The 21453-nt window shown below is 37.0% G+C and overlaps 1 protein-coding gene across 2 annotated transcripts in view; it reads left to right on the forward strand.

Annotated features, from left to right (window-relative positions):
- Positions 1 to 21453, forward strand: part of Cntnap2 (contactin associated protein 2) — a 2078180-nt gene that overhangs the window by 598063 nt on the left and 1458664 nt on the right. For both annotated transcript variants that reach the window (XR_005972587.1, XM_041635058.1), the window contains exon 3: positions 18380 to 18573. Coding sequence is in view for 1 of the 2 variants with exons in the window: in XM_041635058.1 (XP_041490992.1) it covers positions 18380 to 18573 (194 nt within the window). In the remaining variant the exon portion in view is untranslated. The remainder of the gene's footprint in view (positions 1 to 18379; positions 18574 to 21453) is intronic.

Below are 21453 nucleotides of genomic sequence, written 5' to 3' on the forward strand. Positions count from 1 at the left end.
TTTCAACCCAAAAAATAATGAGGCTCCAGTCAAGGAATCTTAGAGGCAGGTGACCTCAAATATTATCTGCAGCTCTAATTAGATGATTAAAAAAATATATTTAGTTGGCAGTTAGAGCATTTACATTTTGAATGACCCTCTAAACACTTTCTATCTTGAGGAAAATAATAAAGTATAAATTACTATATGGAAATCAGATTTTGACATATCTACAAGATTCCAGTTTGAAATTCACTTAACATTAGCCATTTCACTAAAAACTGTTAAATATGTTAAATATTCTCCTGTAATCAGTGGCATCTGATTTCTTAGACTTGACTTGAATAGCATATACAAAGAGCCAAGTCTCATGAGTCTCAGAAAACAGAGCCATGCCAGAACCCATGTCTTGTCCCTCTGGACCACCGAAGAAACCCTGGCTCATTCTTAGTATCAGTACACCGTGTCCTCTTCCTCCACCGACCAGCCTAGCCTATTTCTACTCAATGGCCAAGGAAGAGACTGAGATCCTCATCCCAAGACGACATGTAGTAATTAGGAGGAACATCATTAGATCAAGAAAATCTTAGAGCTGATGTCTAAAGAAGGGTCCATTTCTTAGTTTTATCTGCTCCAATTATTATAATTTAGATACGATCCAAGGCTGTATCAAAGATAACGACCAGAAGTTTAATTTTTGAAAGAGTTAACATCTGTAGGCAGCCACATGAAGACTAATAATGAACACAGGCATCTTCTTGAGTAAAAATACACACTGAATATGCATGAAACCAAAAATAACATCTGGGGAATATATGGAAACTCTTAGAGAAGTTTTATTTATTTGAAGTTTTGCGATCAGATTCCAGATTAACATGTAGGTGCTAAGGAGGCAGAGAGAATGACAGCTTAAGAGTTGAGTGGTCTACACATGGGATCTAGGGATCTTGGTATACACATAGGATCCTGGGATCTAGCTAGGCATGGCCAAAAGCACCTGAGAGGACCCGGTGGTGGTGGCGCACGCCTTTAATCCCAGCACTCGGGAGGCAGAGGCAGGCGGATCTCCGTGAGTTCGAGGCCAGCCTGGTCTACAAAGGGAGTTCCAGGACAGGCTCCAAAACCACAGAGAAACCCTGTCTCGAAAAAAACCAAAAAAAAAAAAAAAAAAAAAATCAACTGAGCCATCTTTCTGGTCCTCTTTGTTATATTTTTTCTGTTCTTTTTCTTTTTGTGCTTTTGTTTTTGTTGGTTGGTTGTTGTTTTTTCTTTTAACTTTTAATTAATTCTTTGTGTGCTTTCCATCATGCATCCCAATATGACTCATCTCTCCACCCCCTCGCCTTTGCCCTCTGTCCTTGCAACTTCCTCCTCTCCCCTCCTCAAAAAAAAAAAAAAAAACAAAAATTGAAAGTAAAACACCAAAAATTAAAACAAATTTTTAAAAATTTTCACATGGAAGCTGTAGTGTGCCCAGTGAGTCACATATTTTTACTTGCAATTGTTCATTGCAATGAATACTCGTTCTGGTTTGAGGATTCTTGCTTCTGCTTACACTTTCAATATGGGCACTCACTAGACTCCTCCTGTGTATGCTATTGCTGCCTTGTATCATGGAGATACTGTATCTTTGGATCTGCAAATCCAGCCCCTTCACATGCTCAGGCAATTTGTTCATGAGGTGGGCTGCCTTATTTTCCTGGTTCTGGGCCTGGGTGGTAGCTGGGTTAGTCAGCCTGCTGGCTTTTCCTCACTGTCACCTCCCAGGCTAAGTTTCCAGTTCTGCTCTGGCTAGCTCCGTCAGTGTAGCAGACAGCAAGGAGTGAAGCAAGTTCTTCTGCTCTCACACCCTTAGATATACCTCCGCCATATTCACCTTACCAAGGGCAGTTCTACTGTTTTGCCCAGGCAAGGTACAGGGCCTACTCTCTGAATTGCTGCACTTGATGAGGGGCAGGGCCAGCTCTTCTATTCTCATGTCCCCAAGGTCAGCTCTTCTGCACGTTGCAGGTGACAACAAGTGGTGAGGGTGGGGGCAGAACATATTTTCATCACAGATGAAGGCTGAGTGGATACCTAAGGTCTGAGCTGTCACCTGCAGACATGATGGCATTAGGGGGCCACGCTGCCACTGGGATGTGCTGATCTGGGCGATCTTCAATAGGACCACGATGACTTTGGTTTCCAGGCTATTGCCAAGGACCCTGGTTGGGTCCGTGGTCCTACTGCAACATGAGTCTGTGCTAGTGTCTGTGGCATGTTGCCACCATTAACCACATTGATTCCCAGGATCTGAACCTCCATCAGTGACCTTCTTGGTGCTCAAGGGCTTTGATGCTGCTGGATCCATAGAGACCTCAGAAACATGTGTTATTAACCTTGGGCCTGGGCCCTGTGCCTGAGCTGCAAACACAGGCAGGGCCTGCACTGATGTCCAAGGGTCCTGTTACCATCAATGGCAATGAAGATATCAGGGATCTTGGCCCATACCTGGGACCATGTGGGAGGTCAAGGGCAATGCTGCCATTGGGTCCATGCCTATCTAAGTGACCTGTGCTGCCAACTGGGGCTATAGTGTCCTCAGGACCTGGGCTGCTGCCAGGGGCATGTCTAGGTTCGTGGCCCTGCCGCAAACAGTCTGTGCATATATTGATGTCTTGTTTGTTTGTTTTATACAGAAGAATAACCTGAGACTAGGACTAACTTTCTTAACAATGCCAATGAATGGACAGTTACCTGTGGAGCATCTGGGAAAATACGTTAAACCAACTACATATTCCCCAAACTTAGACTTCACTAGAAACCTATTAAAGGAAAGAAAAGTACAATATGAAGCAGTGGATTGGCACACGTGAAGCTGCCTTCCTCCCAATGTAGATCATAATTCCTGGAAGCGCAGATGCTTGCCTCCAACTCATGAACCCTGTGTCCCAGGAGGCAATTATAAATAAAAGAAACCAGCATAGCATAGCAGTTAGCAGCACCTGCTGCTCTTGCAGAGGATCAGAGTTCAGTTCCAAGCACCCACCAGGGGAATCTTACAACCAACTGCAATCCAGCTCTAGGAGATCCAACACCCTGTCCCATCCTCCAGGGACATCTGTATACACATGGCACAGCTCACAAATGCACACACATATATAAATTCAAAAGAAAATCACTTTTGAAAGTAAAAAAAAATAAAAATTCAGAAAACTAACAAGTAGGTTAGAAGTTGCAATAACTCAGCATTCCTTACAGGGAGTCACATGGGAGTCTGCTGTAGTTTGCAGAGAATCATGGCAGATCTGATACAGAACTAACTGCAGTATTTATGTTTATCTGTTTTCTTAACACACAAGACAATATTATTGTGAACATTAAAAAGTATTGAATATTTGATTTCCCATGTGATAAAAATCTTCATTAAATAAAGAATATTTTGGTGTTTTGTTCAAATGAATTGCTTAGATATTCAGGACATATTTGAAAGTATTTGTAGTAAAAAATGGCAGTGGAAATTCTGTAAAAACCCTCAATGGCTGACACCTAGAAATGTTCTATGCATATTTTCTGGATGAGTGAACTAGAACAGTTATTCATAGTGAACATAGAAATGATAAAAACACATTCATAATAAGAATTATGTATGGTCAAATGTTTATTAATAAAATACACAAACAAAACTTACATAATAAATCATTTAAGAAAATAAAAACAGCCTTGGAAGATTGCTAAGTGCATAGAGCATTTGCTATACAAATCTGAAGATGTGAGTTGAAATCCCCAGAATGCAAACAGAAGCTGTGTCCCTTGGTACCAGTCTTCAATCCTATAGCTTTGTGAAAAGATGGAAAGCGGAACATGAGAATCCCAGGGAAGTTCAGATCATCTGATAAAAGATAAATAATTAGTTATATGTAAACTGAGCTTGGTAGTAGTATAAATGATTTTATCACAATATGGTTTTTATTTCAATTTTCCTTATAAGTCAAGTTGAAAACACTAAGTTGTACCTTTTATCCCACATTAATTTTTCCTCTAAAATAATTCTGATTATCTGGAAGTTTTTGAAATATCTACTAAATACAGATCATTGTTTTAGTAACAATCTATTTCTTTGCTAGTGAGATTAATTGAAACACTATTTTTAAAATTCACCATGACTGCTAACTTTTAGATCTTTTCTGCAATATCATCACCCCGAAAAACATGCACATAAATGATGCTACCTTTTGGTTTTAGTACAGATAGAGCGTATTTTTTTAATATAAGCTTATATATATATATTCATATATATATAAGTTATATTGTTTAGAAAATAAGAGTTAGAATATATGTACCCTTTCAACAGTTTATATTTAGTTGCCATTGTGTTATACTATCACTGTCTTATACTTAGTCTACATAGTGCATAAATATTCAGTCATCTCTAAATGTGGCAAGTATAAACAATATGCCAAATGCTGCGCATATGAGTGGAGAGCATATCCACTTCCTCTCTCTTGAAATCTGTGCTAGTAATCTTTCCCAAATTGTGGTGGGCTTTTTGTTTGTTTGTGTGTTTTTCTCTAAAATTGTTTTGGTTGTCCAGGGTCTTCTGTGCTTCCACATAAATTTTAGGATTTTTTTCCCTTCTATTTCTATTAGGAGAATGCAATGGGATGTTGTGTTGAAATGGCACCAAATCTATAAATTGCTTTTCAAAAAATAGTTTCTCTCACAATATCAATTTTTCCAATCTGTAAGCATGGGAGTTATTTCCATTTTTTGGTGTCTTTTTCAATGTCTTATCTGAGATTTAAAGTTTTCACTGTAGAGGTCTTTGGCATCCTTGGTTAAGTTTATCTCTAGATATATATTTGAGGCTACTATGAACAACAGTGATGACTTTCTCAGTGTGCTCCTTATTGGTGTATAAAAAGGCCAGAGATATTTGAAAGTCAAATTTGTATCTTGCCTCATTACTGAAACTGATAATCAACTCTAAAAATTTTTAGCAGAATTTTGAGTCTATTGAGTATATGACCATATCATATACAAAGATAATCCAACTTCTTCCTTTCCTATCTGTGTTTCCTTTACTGATGATATTCTTTATTCTTGTACCAATAGCCCTGTTATCTTCCCTAAAACTAGAGTTCACGGAATAGTAGCTATAAAGATGACATGAATTAAGTCCACAGTGGTCTACACTGTTGAGTTTGAACTATATGGGCGTTTAGTGAGAGTTAAAATACCAAGTTTAGCCAACATTAGGAACTATTTTGACATGACTGCTTCAACTATATTGGGAACATGGCAAACTTACTCTTAAAATACACTAATGGTTTAAAATTGCAAATTTGCATAATAGCTCCCTCGGCTACATACCCCTAAAAAATGCATATGAATATAAATGCTTTTAAATGGACATGCTGATGGCAGTATTATTTGCAGTAGCACTAAGCTAGGTAATGTATACCCCTAATTTTATAAAAACAAAGAAAATGAACTATATTATATAATATTGTACTGCAAAATAAAGAAAGGAAGCAATCAATTTCTTTGTAAAAGCAACCTCGTTGGTATATCCCTGAAGAAATTGCTAGAGAATACAAGAAGTGTCTGATGGCACAGAAACAGAGAGAACTTATGAGATTCTAGAAATGGTTACTCTGTATATCTGATGAAATGACTGCAGACTCTGTCTATCTAGGTATCTTCTGTCAACCATCTATCCATGCAGAGAACAAAATATAAAAATCCTCAGTATTATATATACTTAGAGTCACAATATCACTGTATAAAATGAGCCTGGGTTACATAATTATTTGTAAGCATCGATAAAGAACATCTTAATTTGATATTGATCATAGAACAAATTATGAAGTTATGTGCTCAGGTTTAGAGCCTGTCAAAAACATTATATATCATAATCTAGTTAGTTCTCCAGTCAGTTATTTTTAATAATTTTATATAAGTGACAATTTTATAATCAGGTCTTCTCTGTCCCAGGTAATAAAAAAAAGAGAGAGTATGCAAGATGAAGGCCTGTACACTGTCATTACAAAACCTCTCTTCAAGTTGACAGGGTCATTAATCAACATATTTGAGCTGTGGTTACTCATCATTTTCAGAGCAACTAAATCAATATCTTCCAGCTCACATTTAACCACTATACTATCAGAGATTTTACTATTTTTTATTAGAATTAAGATTGAGAATAGATCTGTGGAAGTCTTTCTGTCCTATGAAACAAGGACTGAGTTTTAAAAGGAAGCTGTTATTTTAGTTTCCTCTGTTGAGAGTTCTCTGTTTAAATTTGTACTCCATTTTTTATTTGTTATTTTGATGACAAATTTATTGAGTTCTTTGTATAATTTGGAGATGAGACCTCTGTCTGATGTGGGGTTGGTGAAGATCTTTTCCCATTCTGTAGGCTACCGATTTGTCTTGTTGACTATGTCCTTTGCTTTACAGAAGCTTTTCAATTTCAGGAGATCCCATTTATTAATGGTTTATCTCATGTCTGTGCTACTGGGGTTATATTAGGAAGTAGTCTCTTGTACTAATGCATTCAAATATACTTGCCACGTTCTCTTCTATGAAGTTCAGTGTGACTGACTATATGTTCAGGTCTTTGATCCATTTGGATCTAAAATGGCTGAAAGACACTTAAAAAATGCTCAACATTCTTAGTCATCAGAGATACACAAATTAAAACAACTCTGAGATTCCATTTTATATCTGTAAGAATGGCCAAGATAAAAAAAAAAAAAAACACTGATGACAACTTATGCTGGAGAGGTTGTGGGGTAAAGAGAACTCTCCTGATTGCTGGTAAGACAGCAAGCTGCTACAGCCCCTTTGGATATCAGTATTGTGATTTCTCAGAAACCTAGGGAACAACCTTCCTCTAGACCCAGCAATACCACTTTTGGGTATGTATCCAAAGGATGCTCAATTGTACCACAAGATATGTGCTCAGCTATGTTCATAGCAACACCGTTTGTCATAGCCAGAACCTGGAAACAACCTAAAAACCCCTTGGACAAAGAGTGGATAAGGAAAATGCGGTACATTTACACAATGGAGTACTACACAGCAGAAAAACAAATAATGACATTTTGAAATTTGCAGGCAAATGAATGGGGCTAGAAAACATATTGAGTGAGGTAACCCAGTCTCAGAAAGACAATTATCATACATACTCACTCATAAGTGTTTTTAAACATAAATCAAAGAAAACCAGCTTACAATTCACAATCCCAGAGAACATATACAGCAATGAAGACCCAAAGAGAGACATACATGGTTCTAATCTACATGGGAAGTAGAAAAGGATAAGATCTCCAGAGTAAATTGGGAGCATGGGGACCATGAGAGAGGATTGAAGGGGAGAAGAGAGGAAGGGAGAGGAGCAGAGAAAAATGTATAGCTCAATAAATCAATAAAACATGAAAAACAAAGAAAAATAACCCACCATTATAACCCACCACCACTACCTCTTCTCTGCACTGTAGAGAGAGCACTATGCTTTTTTGACTATTTCCTTTTTCTTCCAATTATCCAAAACACAGCAGCAAGACTCTGAAGAAGTAATTCTGTGTTCTTTTTCTGCAAATTTACCAGACCTTTTTTTCAATATTTATGACTTAGGTCCATGATGCTGCGGTGTTTCTTCTCTTTGTTATTCTTGCAGAAGCTTTGATACATATGCAAAGAAACTAAGATTGTGTTTATGGATAATGTCAGCCCTCTGGGATATAATTCCAATTTAATTGCAATCAAGTAGCTAATGCAGCCACATCTTTTTCACAGCATTGGAACTATCTAGGGAGGTAACTCCTTGTCCTCAGTTGTCAGTTTTATTGCTCCCAGGATTATATAAAAACTTCTTCCTGTGATAGGTATCTAAAAATAGAAGAGAAATAGTCTTTTTTCTTGTTATGCAATCATATTCACAGTTCTACATCTTCATGATCTTTTACCTTAAGAAATAGTTTTCATGTTCATTCTTCATATAATTTCACATAGGCATCATTAAGTTGTCAATATTTTAGGAATGACTATGACATGCTATTTTCTCACATTTGTGGCATCGATTGTACAGGTTCAGCCATCTCCCCTGTTTATTGTAACAACAGTCTGGTCTTAATTGAGGTCTACTTACCCACCTCCTCAGACATCTTCACAGCCATGTGAATCCTGCTGTAAATAGAGTCTGAGTTCATTCGCAAGCTCCTTTAGCACATCCTAAGATGTCTGTTCTATTTGTTGTTCTTCAGTGAGGTAATTCTCAATTATATTCTTACCCTTTCAGTTTTTCTGAAGTGTCACACTTTATTAACTTTGCTTCTCTCTTGCCTCCATTTACATATGATGTAGCATGTCAACATTAGGTAATATCTCCAATATTTTGAAACCTCTTTTAGTTTCTGGAATCATATCAACTTAGTTTTAACGTTGAAAGACAGTTTGTCTGTTTATTTAAATGTTGATATGCTGTGCATGTCAGTGTGATTGGTGGTTTTCGTCAACTTGCTACAATCTAAGGTTGTCTGAAAAGAGGAATATTAAATTTCGAAAAGGCCTCTGTCACACACAGTAGCATGTAGGCAAGTGTGTGTGCAATTTCTTGATTAATAATTGATATGGGGTCTAGTACACTGTGGGAAGGTGGTCCTTGGTTATAGGAGCAAGCTGAGAAAGTCATGGGGAGCAAGCCAGCAAGCAGTACTCCTCAAAGGTTTCTGCTTTAGTTCCTGCCTCCAGGCTCCTGTCTTAAGTTCCGCAGGGATGTATTGTGACCAGGGATGAATAAGTCAAATTAACACTTTCCTCTTCCAGGTTGCCTTAGGTCATAGGGTTTATCAAGCAGTAAAAAGCCCATTAAGACCATTTCTAATTATGGATGTTACTTACAGGAGCCTTTCCCCTCAGGATATTTTCTTCTGATTTCTAAGATCAAATTTCTACTTTTTTTTTTAAAGAAATCCTTTTATTGTCTGCCTCTAAAAATTGTATTTCTTCCTGATGTAACGGATAACTTTTGTTACTTATAATGGAGAGCAGTGTTTGTTTATATATTTGAGAAGTTAAAATGTGTTTCCCCGTGCTTCTTGATAACTGATGCACGAAGATGTTAATTTGACTTTATGACATTCATTTTCCCCCTATCGTTTGGATTCTGATTTTCACATTCTTTCTGTGAATGCACCTGCATGTGCGCGCTCACGCGCGCGCGCGCACACACACACGAGCACGCATGCTTTAAACTAATCTCTATCATCTTCCACCCCCTTTTTTTACTGTTGTTCTTCCTCATGAAAAGAAAGAAAACTCTTTCACCCTTCCATTCTTACACTGCTGTCCTCCAGCCTTTGTCTGACAATACAGACAAATTTTAAGTCCAGTGTCCTGCCAATGGGTTTTATTTCAGAAGACATGTCTGTTTCTACCTCCAAGAACCAGTAGCCTTCTAGAAGCCACGTTGCATAACAAATTTTTCTCTCTTTTAGCAAACATGTTAAATATGGACTGTGCTCGGTCTTGGGCATTCTGACTGTGAAGCACACAGTTAACTCACATTCACTGTTCACTGATGTTTTGTGAGAGCTGAGAATTATCCTACCTTAGTGTGCAGCACGCCCTCACTCAGCAGGCCTCAGTATCAGCCCTACTCATGCTTTGCATGTTCATTACATTTCCTGTGCATGGAGATGCTTATCTTACTTTTGATCCTGGCTATGTCTTTTCAATTTTCTTTTTATCTAACTTATCCAAAAATATTGTATTTTTAGAGCAAAACGGAGACCTGAAAGCCTGAACTCATAATGCTGTCTTGCCTGGAGACTCCTTTTCAATTTATTCTTTTCATCTGATACATATTTCTTGGCCAGTTATTAAAGGTTGTTCTATCCTTAATTGAAATATTTTTCACTGTTTTCTTCTAAATTAGAAACTAGATTCATATAGACTCTGATGATGTCCCAGAACACTAGTGTGCGTGCCCTGTGTGCTCCTGAGCCATTTATCACTGGAAAAGCTTCTTCATGCCCTCTCTTGACGCTCCCGTGCAGTTCCTCACTCCTCTCAGAGATACTGGTTTACAAATAGCAAAGCAAAGTATCTGCCACATGAGTTCATAGGGATGACATCACCTGTATTAGTTACTTCACTGTAAACTCTGTACAAGTACGGGTCATCTGGGAAGAGAGGATGTCAACTGAGAAAACGCATCCACCACATTGACCTGTGGGCAAGTCTTTTGATCATTTTCTTGATTAATGATTGATATAGGAGGACCCAACTCACTTTGCCTGGTGCCCTAGAACACCATATAGTAAACAATATGCGTTGTTCATATTGTTTAGTGAATAAATCTGTTTTGGCTTATGGCTTAACAGAGTAAAACCAGGAGGCAAGTCCAAACAGAAATATAGAAAGAGAGTAGGCAGAGTCAGATAGATGCCATGTAGCTGCCAAAAGGAAAAGTTGCCAGTCACCCACTGAGGAAACAAGGCATGTACAAAATGAGGTGATGCCATGAGATTGTGGTGATGCACAGATTAATAAAAATGGGTTACTTCAAGACATAAAAGCTAGCTAAAAATATGCTTGAGCCATTGGCCAAACAGTGTTGTAATTAATATAGTTTCTGTGTGATTATTTGGGTCTTGCCTGCCAGGAAACAAATAAGAAGTCTCAGGTTACAATATCTGAATCTGTCTTTATTGTGCATCTGTAATCATTTTCTGACCAGGAGCATCTATTTTTTTTTTTTTAATGCTAACCGGACATGGATAGGACCAACTCTACCACCTTGCCTGTTTGCTTTACCCTGTCCAATATGGCAGAGGTATTCTCCCTGCCTCTGTGAGCCATTAAGCAATTTGTAACATGATGCTCACAGACCCCCACTTATGTGCTCTACAGCAGTACCTCCCAAAAGAGCCAGAGTCATTCAAAAGCTGTTCTTGATGTCAGCATGAACCAGGAAGCTTTTTCTTAAAGAAGTCATGCCTCTGCTTGTTGCCAGCAAACAGAGCCTATCTGGAAAAAAATGCTACCAAGAAGCTACTATGTTTGGCTCCCCATTATTGTGGGTCGACAAGCCCTCACTTTTATGCTTTCTTAGACTTTTTTAGGTCTTATGTGGATCTATGCCACACTGGACATCATTTTGTAAATGGAGACTGCTCATTTGTTTCCCGTCCATGTTAACACAAAAAATAAACAGAAACTATATTAATTACAACACTGCTTGGCCAGTAGCTTAGGTGCAGTTCTAACTAGCTAAATTAACCCATTTTTATTATTCTGTATATTACCAAGAGGCTGTGGCTTACTCAGTAAGGCTCCAGTGTTTGTCTCCTTCAGCAACTACGTTGTGTCTCCTTGACTCTACCTATTCTTGTTCTCTCTCTCTCTCTCTCTCTCTATATATATATATATATATATATATATCTTCTAGCCTGGATATATTCTGCCCTGCCATAGGGCAAAGCAGCTTTATTCATTAACCAAGAAAAGCAACACACATACAGAAGAACATCCCACATCCCTCTATCATAATTAATCACTCAATCCCCATAGACTGAATAGAAACTCAATGTGCTTCAAGTGTAAAAATATGTCTGCACACACACACATGTGTGTCTCTGGGGAGACAGAGATGAGACTGGCTGAAAGCTTGAGGGAAGGGCACAAAATAAGAGTTCCAAATGCATATTGAAGGAACATTGGAAGGTCATGACAATAGCACATGAGTTTTGACGTACTGCAGCAGTATACAAGTTACTTAGTAGTTAGGCAAAACTTTCCCAAATCTTAGATACTAGGAACTTATGACTCTTCAGCATCAGCATCTCTGCCTCCTCTCCTTCCCACCTCTCTTTCATACACTCGAGATCCTTACTCCATCAGTATGCACTCAGATCACTTCTGACCTGTTATGGGGGAACAGAACAGACACTTCTTCCCTACAACATGCTGTTTTGGGACTTTTGTGATCTAAAATGAATCATTCCTAATCTGGGAATCAATAGAGGTTACGAGTTTCACAAGCCAAATAAACAAAGTAATCAACTTCCTCAAATTACATGCTTGATAGATCAAAGAAAAATGGGAAACTTGATATTGATCTTTCTACCATGTTCCTTGGGAAACTCACTTTTGCTTTCCTTGAGTTAATCACCTATTCTCTCCCCACTTGCATCTGCTAAAAATAAAAATAAGTTTTACTTACCTTTTCCATTCTTGAGATATTTGTTTCCTTTAAAGTTGACAGTAAATTCCTTCTTGTTAAAAGTAATGAGATAAATTGGACTAAATAGCTGTGTGTTAATTGCCTACTTACTGAAAAGCAATGTGGCAAAAGTGGCTAAATAAAGAAAATTTATTTTGGAGTATTCATTAGAGACAGGAAAAATGTTTTCACTAATCAATGGAACATATTGCTTCCTCTATGCTCTTTATATTAATTGCTTGTTGATTTCATTGGCAAAATCATTATATTGCTTTGTGAAATATATAGATAGAACTTTTCTATTGCAATTAGCAATGAATTTCTTCAAGGGTTGAAACTCTTCAGCTAATAAGAAAATATAGCTGGATATGTTGGCACATGTTTATAAACTTAGACTTGGGAAGTAGTCACAGGAGGGTTATGAGTTCAAGGTGAGTGAGTTCAAGCTACTTAACCAGTTTGAGGACACGTGAGTGAGTTCAAGCTATTTAGCCAGTTTGAGGCCACGTGAGCTACCTAAAACCCTCCCTCAAAATCCTGCCAGTAAAAGGAAATGTAGTCATTTTTTGACCGAGCACATTATCATTCTAAAAATATATCTGTGGCTCCCAAATTTATTTCACAGAATTCTAGAAACAGGTAGATGATTCTTAGCCATAAGAAATATAAAGTCAACAAGTAGATAATAAGCAAGCATAAACCCAGGGCAAATAACACACTGATGATGAGCAGACGAACAGATACATGGTCAAATAGAGCTTTGGCAGACTAGAATTCTCAGCTTGCAAATTTTAGCTTGAGTAGTGGCATGAATGAGATAATTAGATAAGAAATACGTTGGAGATGAATACCCGAGGAAGAGGAAGGAATTATGCAGAAAAGAGAGACCCCCAAGTCCTGGCCCAATCTCAATGAAGACAATTATCAATCCTTCAGGGAACTCTGAGACACAGAACTTTAATAAATAACAGCAGGTACCGGCCCTTGATGGCCCCAGGAAACAGATTCACACCATTTGAACAGAAAAGGAGGGGACATTAAGTTGGGAAACTTTCTTTTTATATTATTTTCAAGAAGTTCCTGAAGAGCAATTGCCTCCAAATTCTGTGTCCTGCAGGGTTTCTAGAAACTAAGAAAGTGGGATTCCCAGGAGTAAGGGAAGGCCTGGAGGGCTCTTCAGAGCATTCACTGTGTGAAACACCTTGTAAAGGGAGCATTCTGATACTTCAGTAAAAATTTGCCCAGCTAAATTGAGGGAGGACATGTGACTGTGTTGATAATATGTTCTTGTTGTGTCTCCTCCACGTGATGGCAGGAGGCTAAGCTCTGGAAAAAGTAGAGATAATTTAAAGGTAAATGGATGAGATAGTTTGGGTATATTTTGCAAAGATCACTCTGTTAAAATGCTGTCTGTAGGTAGACTAAGAACTGACAAGCAACTGTGACAGATCACACAGACACACACACATGCATGCACACACGCATACATTCTATAGCTAGTAATAAGCAGTTAAGATACCATACATATGTGTCTTTTCTAAATATCTTGATGTATTAGATACAGGGAAATTTTTAATTTTTTATTGAAAATAAAATAATTCTATATTTTTTAAAAATTAAAATTAAATGACCTTTTTTCCCTTTTCCAACCCTTCCTATTCACCATTCCCTATTCTCTCTTTCTCTAATTCCCTCTGCCTTGTTTACTTTAACTGTCATTCCAAACGGTACCACCCACTAAGTCAGTATGTGTTACTTGTATACTTGTTTTTAGGACTGATCACTTAGGAAAATCTCTCCTTCTCTCAGCATTTCTTAGTTTCCTGTTGTTTTATGTCTGGTGTTGGGGCCTCATGAGGTTTACCACTTGAATACTAGCAAATCTATTAGTGTCACATTCGTCATTAATGGCATTTGTTAATTAATTCATCTTTTGAAACCTTTCAAATATAAGTATTGTATTAATGCACTGCCAAGAGTTGATAGCGCTTTTTGTCACTCTCCTACCACCACACACACACACACACCTGGTCCCAAAGAAACATAGAGAGGCCTATATTAATTATAAACTGGTTGGCCTATTAGCTCAGGCTTCTTATTAACTAATTTGTACATTTTAATACGATCCATAATTCTTTTTTTTACATTTTTTTTATTTTCTTTTATTTTTATTTATTTATTTATTTATTTAGGATTTCTGCCTCCTCCCCGCAACCGCTTCCCATTTCCCTCCCCCTCCCCCGATCAAGTCCCCCTCCCTCATCTGCCTGAAGAGCAATCAGGGTTCCCTGACCTGTGGGAAGCCAAGGACCGCCCACCTCTATCCAGGTCTAGTAAGGTGAGCATCCAAACTGCCTAGGCTCCCCCAAAGCCAGTACGTGCAGTAGGATGAAAAACCCAGTGAGATTGTTCTTGAGTTCTCAGTATTCCTCATTGTCCGCTATGTTCAGCGAGTCCGGATTTATCCCATGCTTTTTCAGACCTAGGCCAGCTGGCCTTGGTGAGTTCCCGATAGAACATCCCCATTGTCTCAGTGTGTGGGTGCACCCCTCGTGGTCCTGAGTTCCTTGCTCGTGCTCCGTCTCCTTCTGCTCCTAATTTGGACCTTGAGATTTCTGTCCGGTGCTCCAATGTGGGTCTCTGTCTCTGTCTCCTTTCATCGCCTGATGAAGGTTAATATTCATGAGGATGCTTATGTGTTTGTCTTTGAATTCACCTTCTTATTTAGCTTCTCTAGGAACATGAATTATAAGCTCAATGTCCTTTATTTATGGCTTGAAACCAAATATGAGTGAGTACATCCCATGTTCCTCTTTTTGGGTCTGGCTTACCTCACTCAGGATAGTGTTTTCTATTTAATTCTTGTCTGTGTTAGTCATGTGGCTTGGTACCTTTTATTAGTGAGGCATTTTCATCAAAGTTCACAGTATAAACACATTTTTATTAGAACATAGCCACACTATCTTTACAGAACGTATATGATTGCTATATTCCAATAGAAATAAACTGATTGTAGGAGCAATGACATAACCTGCACAACCTAAAATATTCAGTATCCAACCAGTAACGGAAAAGGCTCCTGGCCCAAGAATTAGCCTCTATCGATTACCATTCAATGCGTGAAGTAGAGGACTTAGGGTTCTCTATGTCTAGTCTTTCATCTTGATTCTATCATAGCCCCACAGTTTGCTACTTTATATACTATAAACGCTATAATGAAAAGCTTTTATCCTAAATAATCAATTATCTTTCAGAGAAAATTCAAACACAATTACTTAACATGTATTAGCACACTGAACCATCCCTAGCCTATTTTTTTGTACGTAGATATTCTAATAGCAAACAATCAAAAATTGTCTATTTTATCTTTTTTGCAATATAAACAGACATGTAATCAATTGTTACTGCTTTTAAAATAAGTATTATTGTGTTACTTTATTTTAAAGGTTGTTTTGGAGAGTATAGAAAGTTCGTATGAAGACTTTTCACTTTCTTTCCTTCCTGCTGTTAGTACTCAGTTCCATTGCTTTTTGGCCTGTATTGTTTCTAATGAAAAGTTTCTGCCCTCTAAGGATATTACAGATTTTATCTTTAACATTTTTTTATAGCAGTGATGAAAAAGTACACTTATATGTTTTTATCTGTGCTTATTCTGCATGAATTCAATAAACTCCCAGTTATTTGCACTTAATGACTTTCAAACATTTTTTTCAACACATATACAGTGTCCCAACTGGATAGTTGGTAGTCATCCTATCAGCTTCTTCATATTTTCCACCTCTGAGCATAAACTAAGAGGAGAGAAAAAAGTGTCCCAATATCATCCTTAAGGGTACACTACCAATGACCAATGTATCTCCCAGTCACTCCAATGTCTTAAAGTATCAATCAGAACCACTAGTAGCACCTAATAGGGCAAAGGTCTCAAACATGGGGATCTTTGGAGAATGTTTAGCATCCAAAGTGCAGTTGGATCCAATATTCTATGAAGATAGACGAGTAGTCTTCTAATTTTATACAGACACACACACACACACACACACACACACACATATGAGTTCTAAAGTTTCCATTATATTCTCTTTTAATAATATTTATCCCATAAATTTTTTCTACTTCCTTTTTAAATTTTTATGTGTATTCTTTAAAAAACATTGCCAATTCTTAATAATTACCAGGTTTTATCTGATAATTATTATTATATCTGTCATTCTGAGATCCATTTCTGCATAGTGACTTTTCTCTGATTGTGACTCCTATTTTCCTGCTTCTCCAAAGACCTAGTGGTTTGAATTTATAGTGAACATTATAAATGTAATTGTTGTTGGATATTTTTAATTTTAATGGCCTGCCATGACTTAGAGTTGTTTTCTGTTTCAGCAAGGAGTTTATCTGTGAGTTTAGCTGACTTCTAGTAACCTCTGTTCAAGTATAATGACTAGCCCTTATTCAATCACCATCATTATCATCATCATCATCATCAATGAACTATGCCATCCCTACATCTAATGGATGACCTTCTTGTGATTGCTACTGCTTGACTAGTTTTGTTCAACAAGAAAAGCCATTCTGATCTGGTCTGTAATCAAATTCTTCCACCCTGTGCAACACCTGGGTGTTCATCTCAGAACTTCCTTTAACCAATCCTATGGAATGTTGGCCTGAAAACATACATTTGATCTACCATACAGACTTTATAAATACTCATGATGAATTTTCAATGATCTTTCCCTACAAAGCCACTTCCTTTATGAAACTCTGCCCAGTGGTTTCCAGTTTCCTCAGTAGCTGCAAATTTGTTCTGCTTCTGCCCCAGAGACACTCTTAAACTCTTATTGGATCTTCTTTTCATGTCATCACCTGGGAAGGGAATCTTTTCCAAATCTGGAAACTCACATGGCTCGCCTCACTTATCCATCCTCTTATGTGAGTCAGATTTCAGTTCTCAGAATAGTCTTTGCATATTTGTTCAGTTTTCTTAGTTGCTTCGAAAGCTGTTTTACTATCATTCTAAACGATATTCCAAATAAACAAACACTGTTAAAAACATACTGTATCACTGACTATCCTCGGAGAATCGATTATATTCTCAGTCTTTAAATCTTTTATCTTGCCGGGCGGTGGTGGCGCACGCCTTTAATCCCAGCACTCGGGAGGCAGAGGCAGGCGGATCTCTGTGAGTTCGAGACCAGCCTGGTCTACAAGAGCTAGTTCCAGGAGAGGCTCCAAAACCACAGAGAAACCCTGTCTCGAAAAACCAAAAAAAAAAAAAAAAAAATAAATCTTTTATCTTTAAAATAATAAGTATATTTTGATATGCTTTGTCTTGGATAATTTGCTAAAATCCATCAATTATTCTCTTCAGCATCTCTAAATGCCAAACTTTCTCTGCCATACTTTCTGTTATTTATTTGTAGGCAGTCACAGATAGGACCAGAATTTGAATCCTTTTAATCTCTGTTAACTCTATTTGACTTCAAAAAAATTCTCCTTTCTTACTATTTGCTGGTCAAGTATCATATTTTCTCAAAGACATTTAATTTTGTCTAGTGTCTCAAATAATTTATATAACATGTGGCTATCAAGTAACATTGCCTTTATTACCAAGTAACAGTATTCCTTTCTAATATGAGTGGTTCATTTCCAACATACCTCACCTCTCATGAGTCCAAAGCTTTAATATCCAGTTGTAATTTATTTTAAGAAACAGGGAATCTACAGGCTTTGATTCTGAACTTCTTAAAACAAAACATATTTGAAAGTTGTTATAATTGAGTTTTGTTTTGTTTATAATTTGCTAAATGATAAAACCTCACATGAGGAATAGGAAAAGCATAACTGCATATTTTTTCTTATGGTTTTAACAGAAGAGTTCATGGCAAATTGATCAACCCTCAGTCAATTAGACTTTGACATATACTAATAAGATCTAATTGAGGAATTATGAAGACATTTGCTCAGGAGAAAATGAGCACATAATTACACCATAAAGAGGTTAAAGCACCAATGTTACCCAGCTGGAAGAATATTAGTTGGAGTCCCAATGGCATCTATAAAGGATACTTCGTAATACATCTATGAAATATAGCACTGAAAAGGCCAGTTAAGATATATAGAATAATTCATTTTTAATTGTAAGAGTTCAATTTTTTAAACTTCCATTTTCCCCTTTGCTTCTGTCCATTTCAGGTGCTGGGGGATGGTCACCATCAGACAGTGACCACTATCAATGGCTTCAGGTTGATTTTGGAAATCGGAAGCAGATCAGTGCCATTGCAACCCAAGGAAGGTATAGCAGTTCTGACTGGGTGACGCAGTATCGGATGCTCTACAGTGACACTGGGAGAAACTGGAAACCCTATCATCAAGATGGGAATATCTGGGTGAGTCACTATCAGAAATTCTAGCATGCAGAACTGAATGGAAAATATGTGAAAATGGGAGAGGACTCACATGGGCTATTCATAGTTGCAAATATTGGTCTATGAAAACTATTGGAAGTCTACTAATTAACCATTAATTAACTAATTCAGCTTTGGTCATTAATTATTATTTGTTTAAGCTGCAAATGCACATCCAATTCATAGATCAGTGGGTCTCTGTCTTGATAAAGCATTTAAATCACCTGAAGAACTATTAATACATAAAGACGCTGGTAACACCTGGACCAATCAGAATCAGATCTATAGAAAACCCAATTAAAGAATGGTATTTCAAACCATCATTACAGATCTATATAAACATTCTATTATTCCATTGTGAAAAATATATAAAATTTGGTCCATGTACTCTGAAAATATATCAGCTCTGATTGGAAAGTTATGTTTTCAACCAAATAATCATCATAATAAGGTAATTATTACCACTAAATTATACATGAGCTATTTTAGTTTATCAAACTATATTTCAAATCTATGATAAAAATCAAGAAAAACAATGAGTATAAAACAGAAAGAAGGAAAAGGTAGAGGATTGGCTCATGGTATTAGCCTGATAAGTGGGTACTTTCAACCTTTCAGGGCTCACTTACTGGAAATAGGTATTTTTTTAAAAGTGCAAAATGTTCATATGAGTTTTTGAAGTTGAGAATTTACTATAGTTCATATGCATTACCACATGAGTGGCCAACCATGGCAACCACACTGTGAACTAGGCACGTGATCTCTAATGATAAATATGTTCCCCCAAGAAGGATTGTAGAAATAACTCATCTCAGGCCAAGCTATCTATCAATAATACCTATGTATTGTAATTTATTGGAAACACATTAAAAGGAAAATATCCCTTTAATGAGAAGTTCTCATTACATGCTGAAGATAACCCAAAGCCTCTGGCATAAGTTACAGAAACGTGATTTTCAACCACAAACATAAAAAAATGGTTGTACTAATCTACTTATGTATGCAATAAAACAATAATATAGCGGCTAGTTATATGTAGTGATTTTAGAGTCTTGATTTGCTTTGATGGTGGATAGCAGTCAGGTTTAGTCACAGCAGGACTGGAGGCAGATATGTTTGAAAGGTAAGATTGCTCAGGATAACTCGAGTTCCTCTGCTGATACATGTAAACAATAGAAATGATTGCTCCAGGGAAAACACTCTGAAAACAGACCATGGGGAGGAGATAGGCTGTGTGCAAAGAGTTCTCAAAACAGTTTATGTGGAGAAGCTAGATTATGTGTTCAAGGAGTTCTCAAAACAGATCAGGAGATCAAGATAGGCTCTGTGTGTAGAGTTCTCAAAACAAACATGAGAACAAGATAGGGTGTAGGTGCAAAGTTCTCAAAACAGCTCATGTGGAGAAGGTGGGCTGTGTGTGCAAAGAGCATGCTGACAAAGTGGGGGCTTCTGTGATCTTCTCCCATTCCAACATTAGTTTTATCTCTTCCTTTCATGCTTCTCATTAACATTAGCATAGTGATGAGTGATGAGTAATAAGTGATGATTTCTAGAAGATTCTGTATGAGCTAATTACAAAACTTTAAAATTACAAACAAGTTTAAGGAGCAATGTAAATATTGTGAAATACATTTAAGTGCTAGTAAGCATTCTACATAATGAATCTAATAACCTCTGGCAGGAATGTTTGAATCCCTGCTAATATCAAGAGTGATGACTGATATAAATTGCATTTGCCTCTAACCATCCTCAACTACTTTGCTGTTATACTTTAAGAATTAATGGATAGAATGTTAACTCTTACAACATCAACAAACTATATCTATGCTTAATTTTAGTAGTGATGATAATTAAATATTATATTTTATTGTAATTAATCTATTTCTACTTAATATCTTGTAAGTTAGATAAGTTTAGACAAAGTTGAAAAGCCTTTTGATTCACAGACTATTACAAGATGAAACTTTCAGGTAGTCAAAAGATTTTAAAGTTGACATGATATTGAGCTAACATTTCTTACTCATTCCTATGATTGACAACCTGAGGAGAATAGAAGGCAAGGTCAATTCTATATATTGAACAGTAATTTTAACAAATATAAGTAGTTTTTACTGCTATAACTGTTAAGGAAATGGGTGCTATACCTAATACAATATTTTTCAAAGTCAATGTAAATGTTTTGAGTGATTTTATAATTGTTGGTACTGTATGCAAAGAACCAAAAAAAAAAAGGGAGTAAGTACTAATAAAAAAAATCATTCATGCTAGAAGCATGAACTCAAATCAAGGGTATTACATACCCTGGGTCCCAGTACACCAGTTCTAACAACATTGTTGTGCTGAGTCCACCTGGCTCAATAGAGAGCCCCATTGTCACATAGGAGTTCACAAATATTGGTGGTTCCCAAAACAATAATAATAGGCATGCTTGTGAGAGAAAGTCACTTGGAGGGGAGAGGGTGAGCAAGAGTAGTAATGAGGTAGGGGTAGGGGTAAGAGTGGTCACTAAGCAAAGTGCAAAGCTGTTTTAAAAATGAAAATGAAAGGATAGTAGCTATCAACAAATATTTACCAAGTAAACAAAGGGAAAAACAAATTACCTAAGCAAAAAATGTCAGTACTTCAAACATTTTGAAAGTCATGAAACTTTGCCTGGAATTGTCCCTTTAAGAGATTCTTAAACTGGTCTATCTGAATATTTGATATGCAAAAATGTGAGCTGGTGAATGTGTCCAACTGGCCAAATCGTCCAGTCCTCTCTGATAATATTTAACACAATAGACTCCTGTATCCTTACTGACAAGGACATTTCCTTCTTTGTAGTATCTCCTTTAGCGTAAATGACAACTTTCAGCTGGGTGG

The sequence above is a fragment of the Microtus oregoni genome, unplaced genomic scaffold (assembly GCF_018167655.1).
Source record: "Microtus oregoni isolate MIOR12 unplaced genomic scaffold, Mior012 000046F_ref0000063, whole genome shotgun sequence".
Classification (NCBI taxonomy): domain Eukaryota; kingdom Metazoa; phylum Chordata; class Mammalia; order Rodentia; family Cricetidae; genus Microtus; species Microtus oregoni.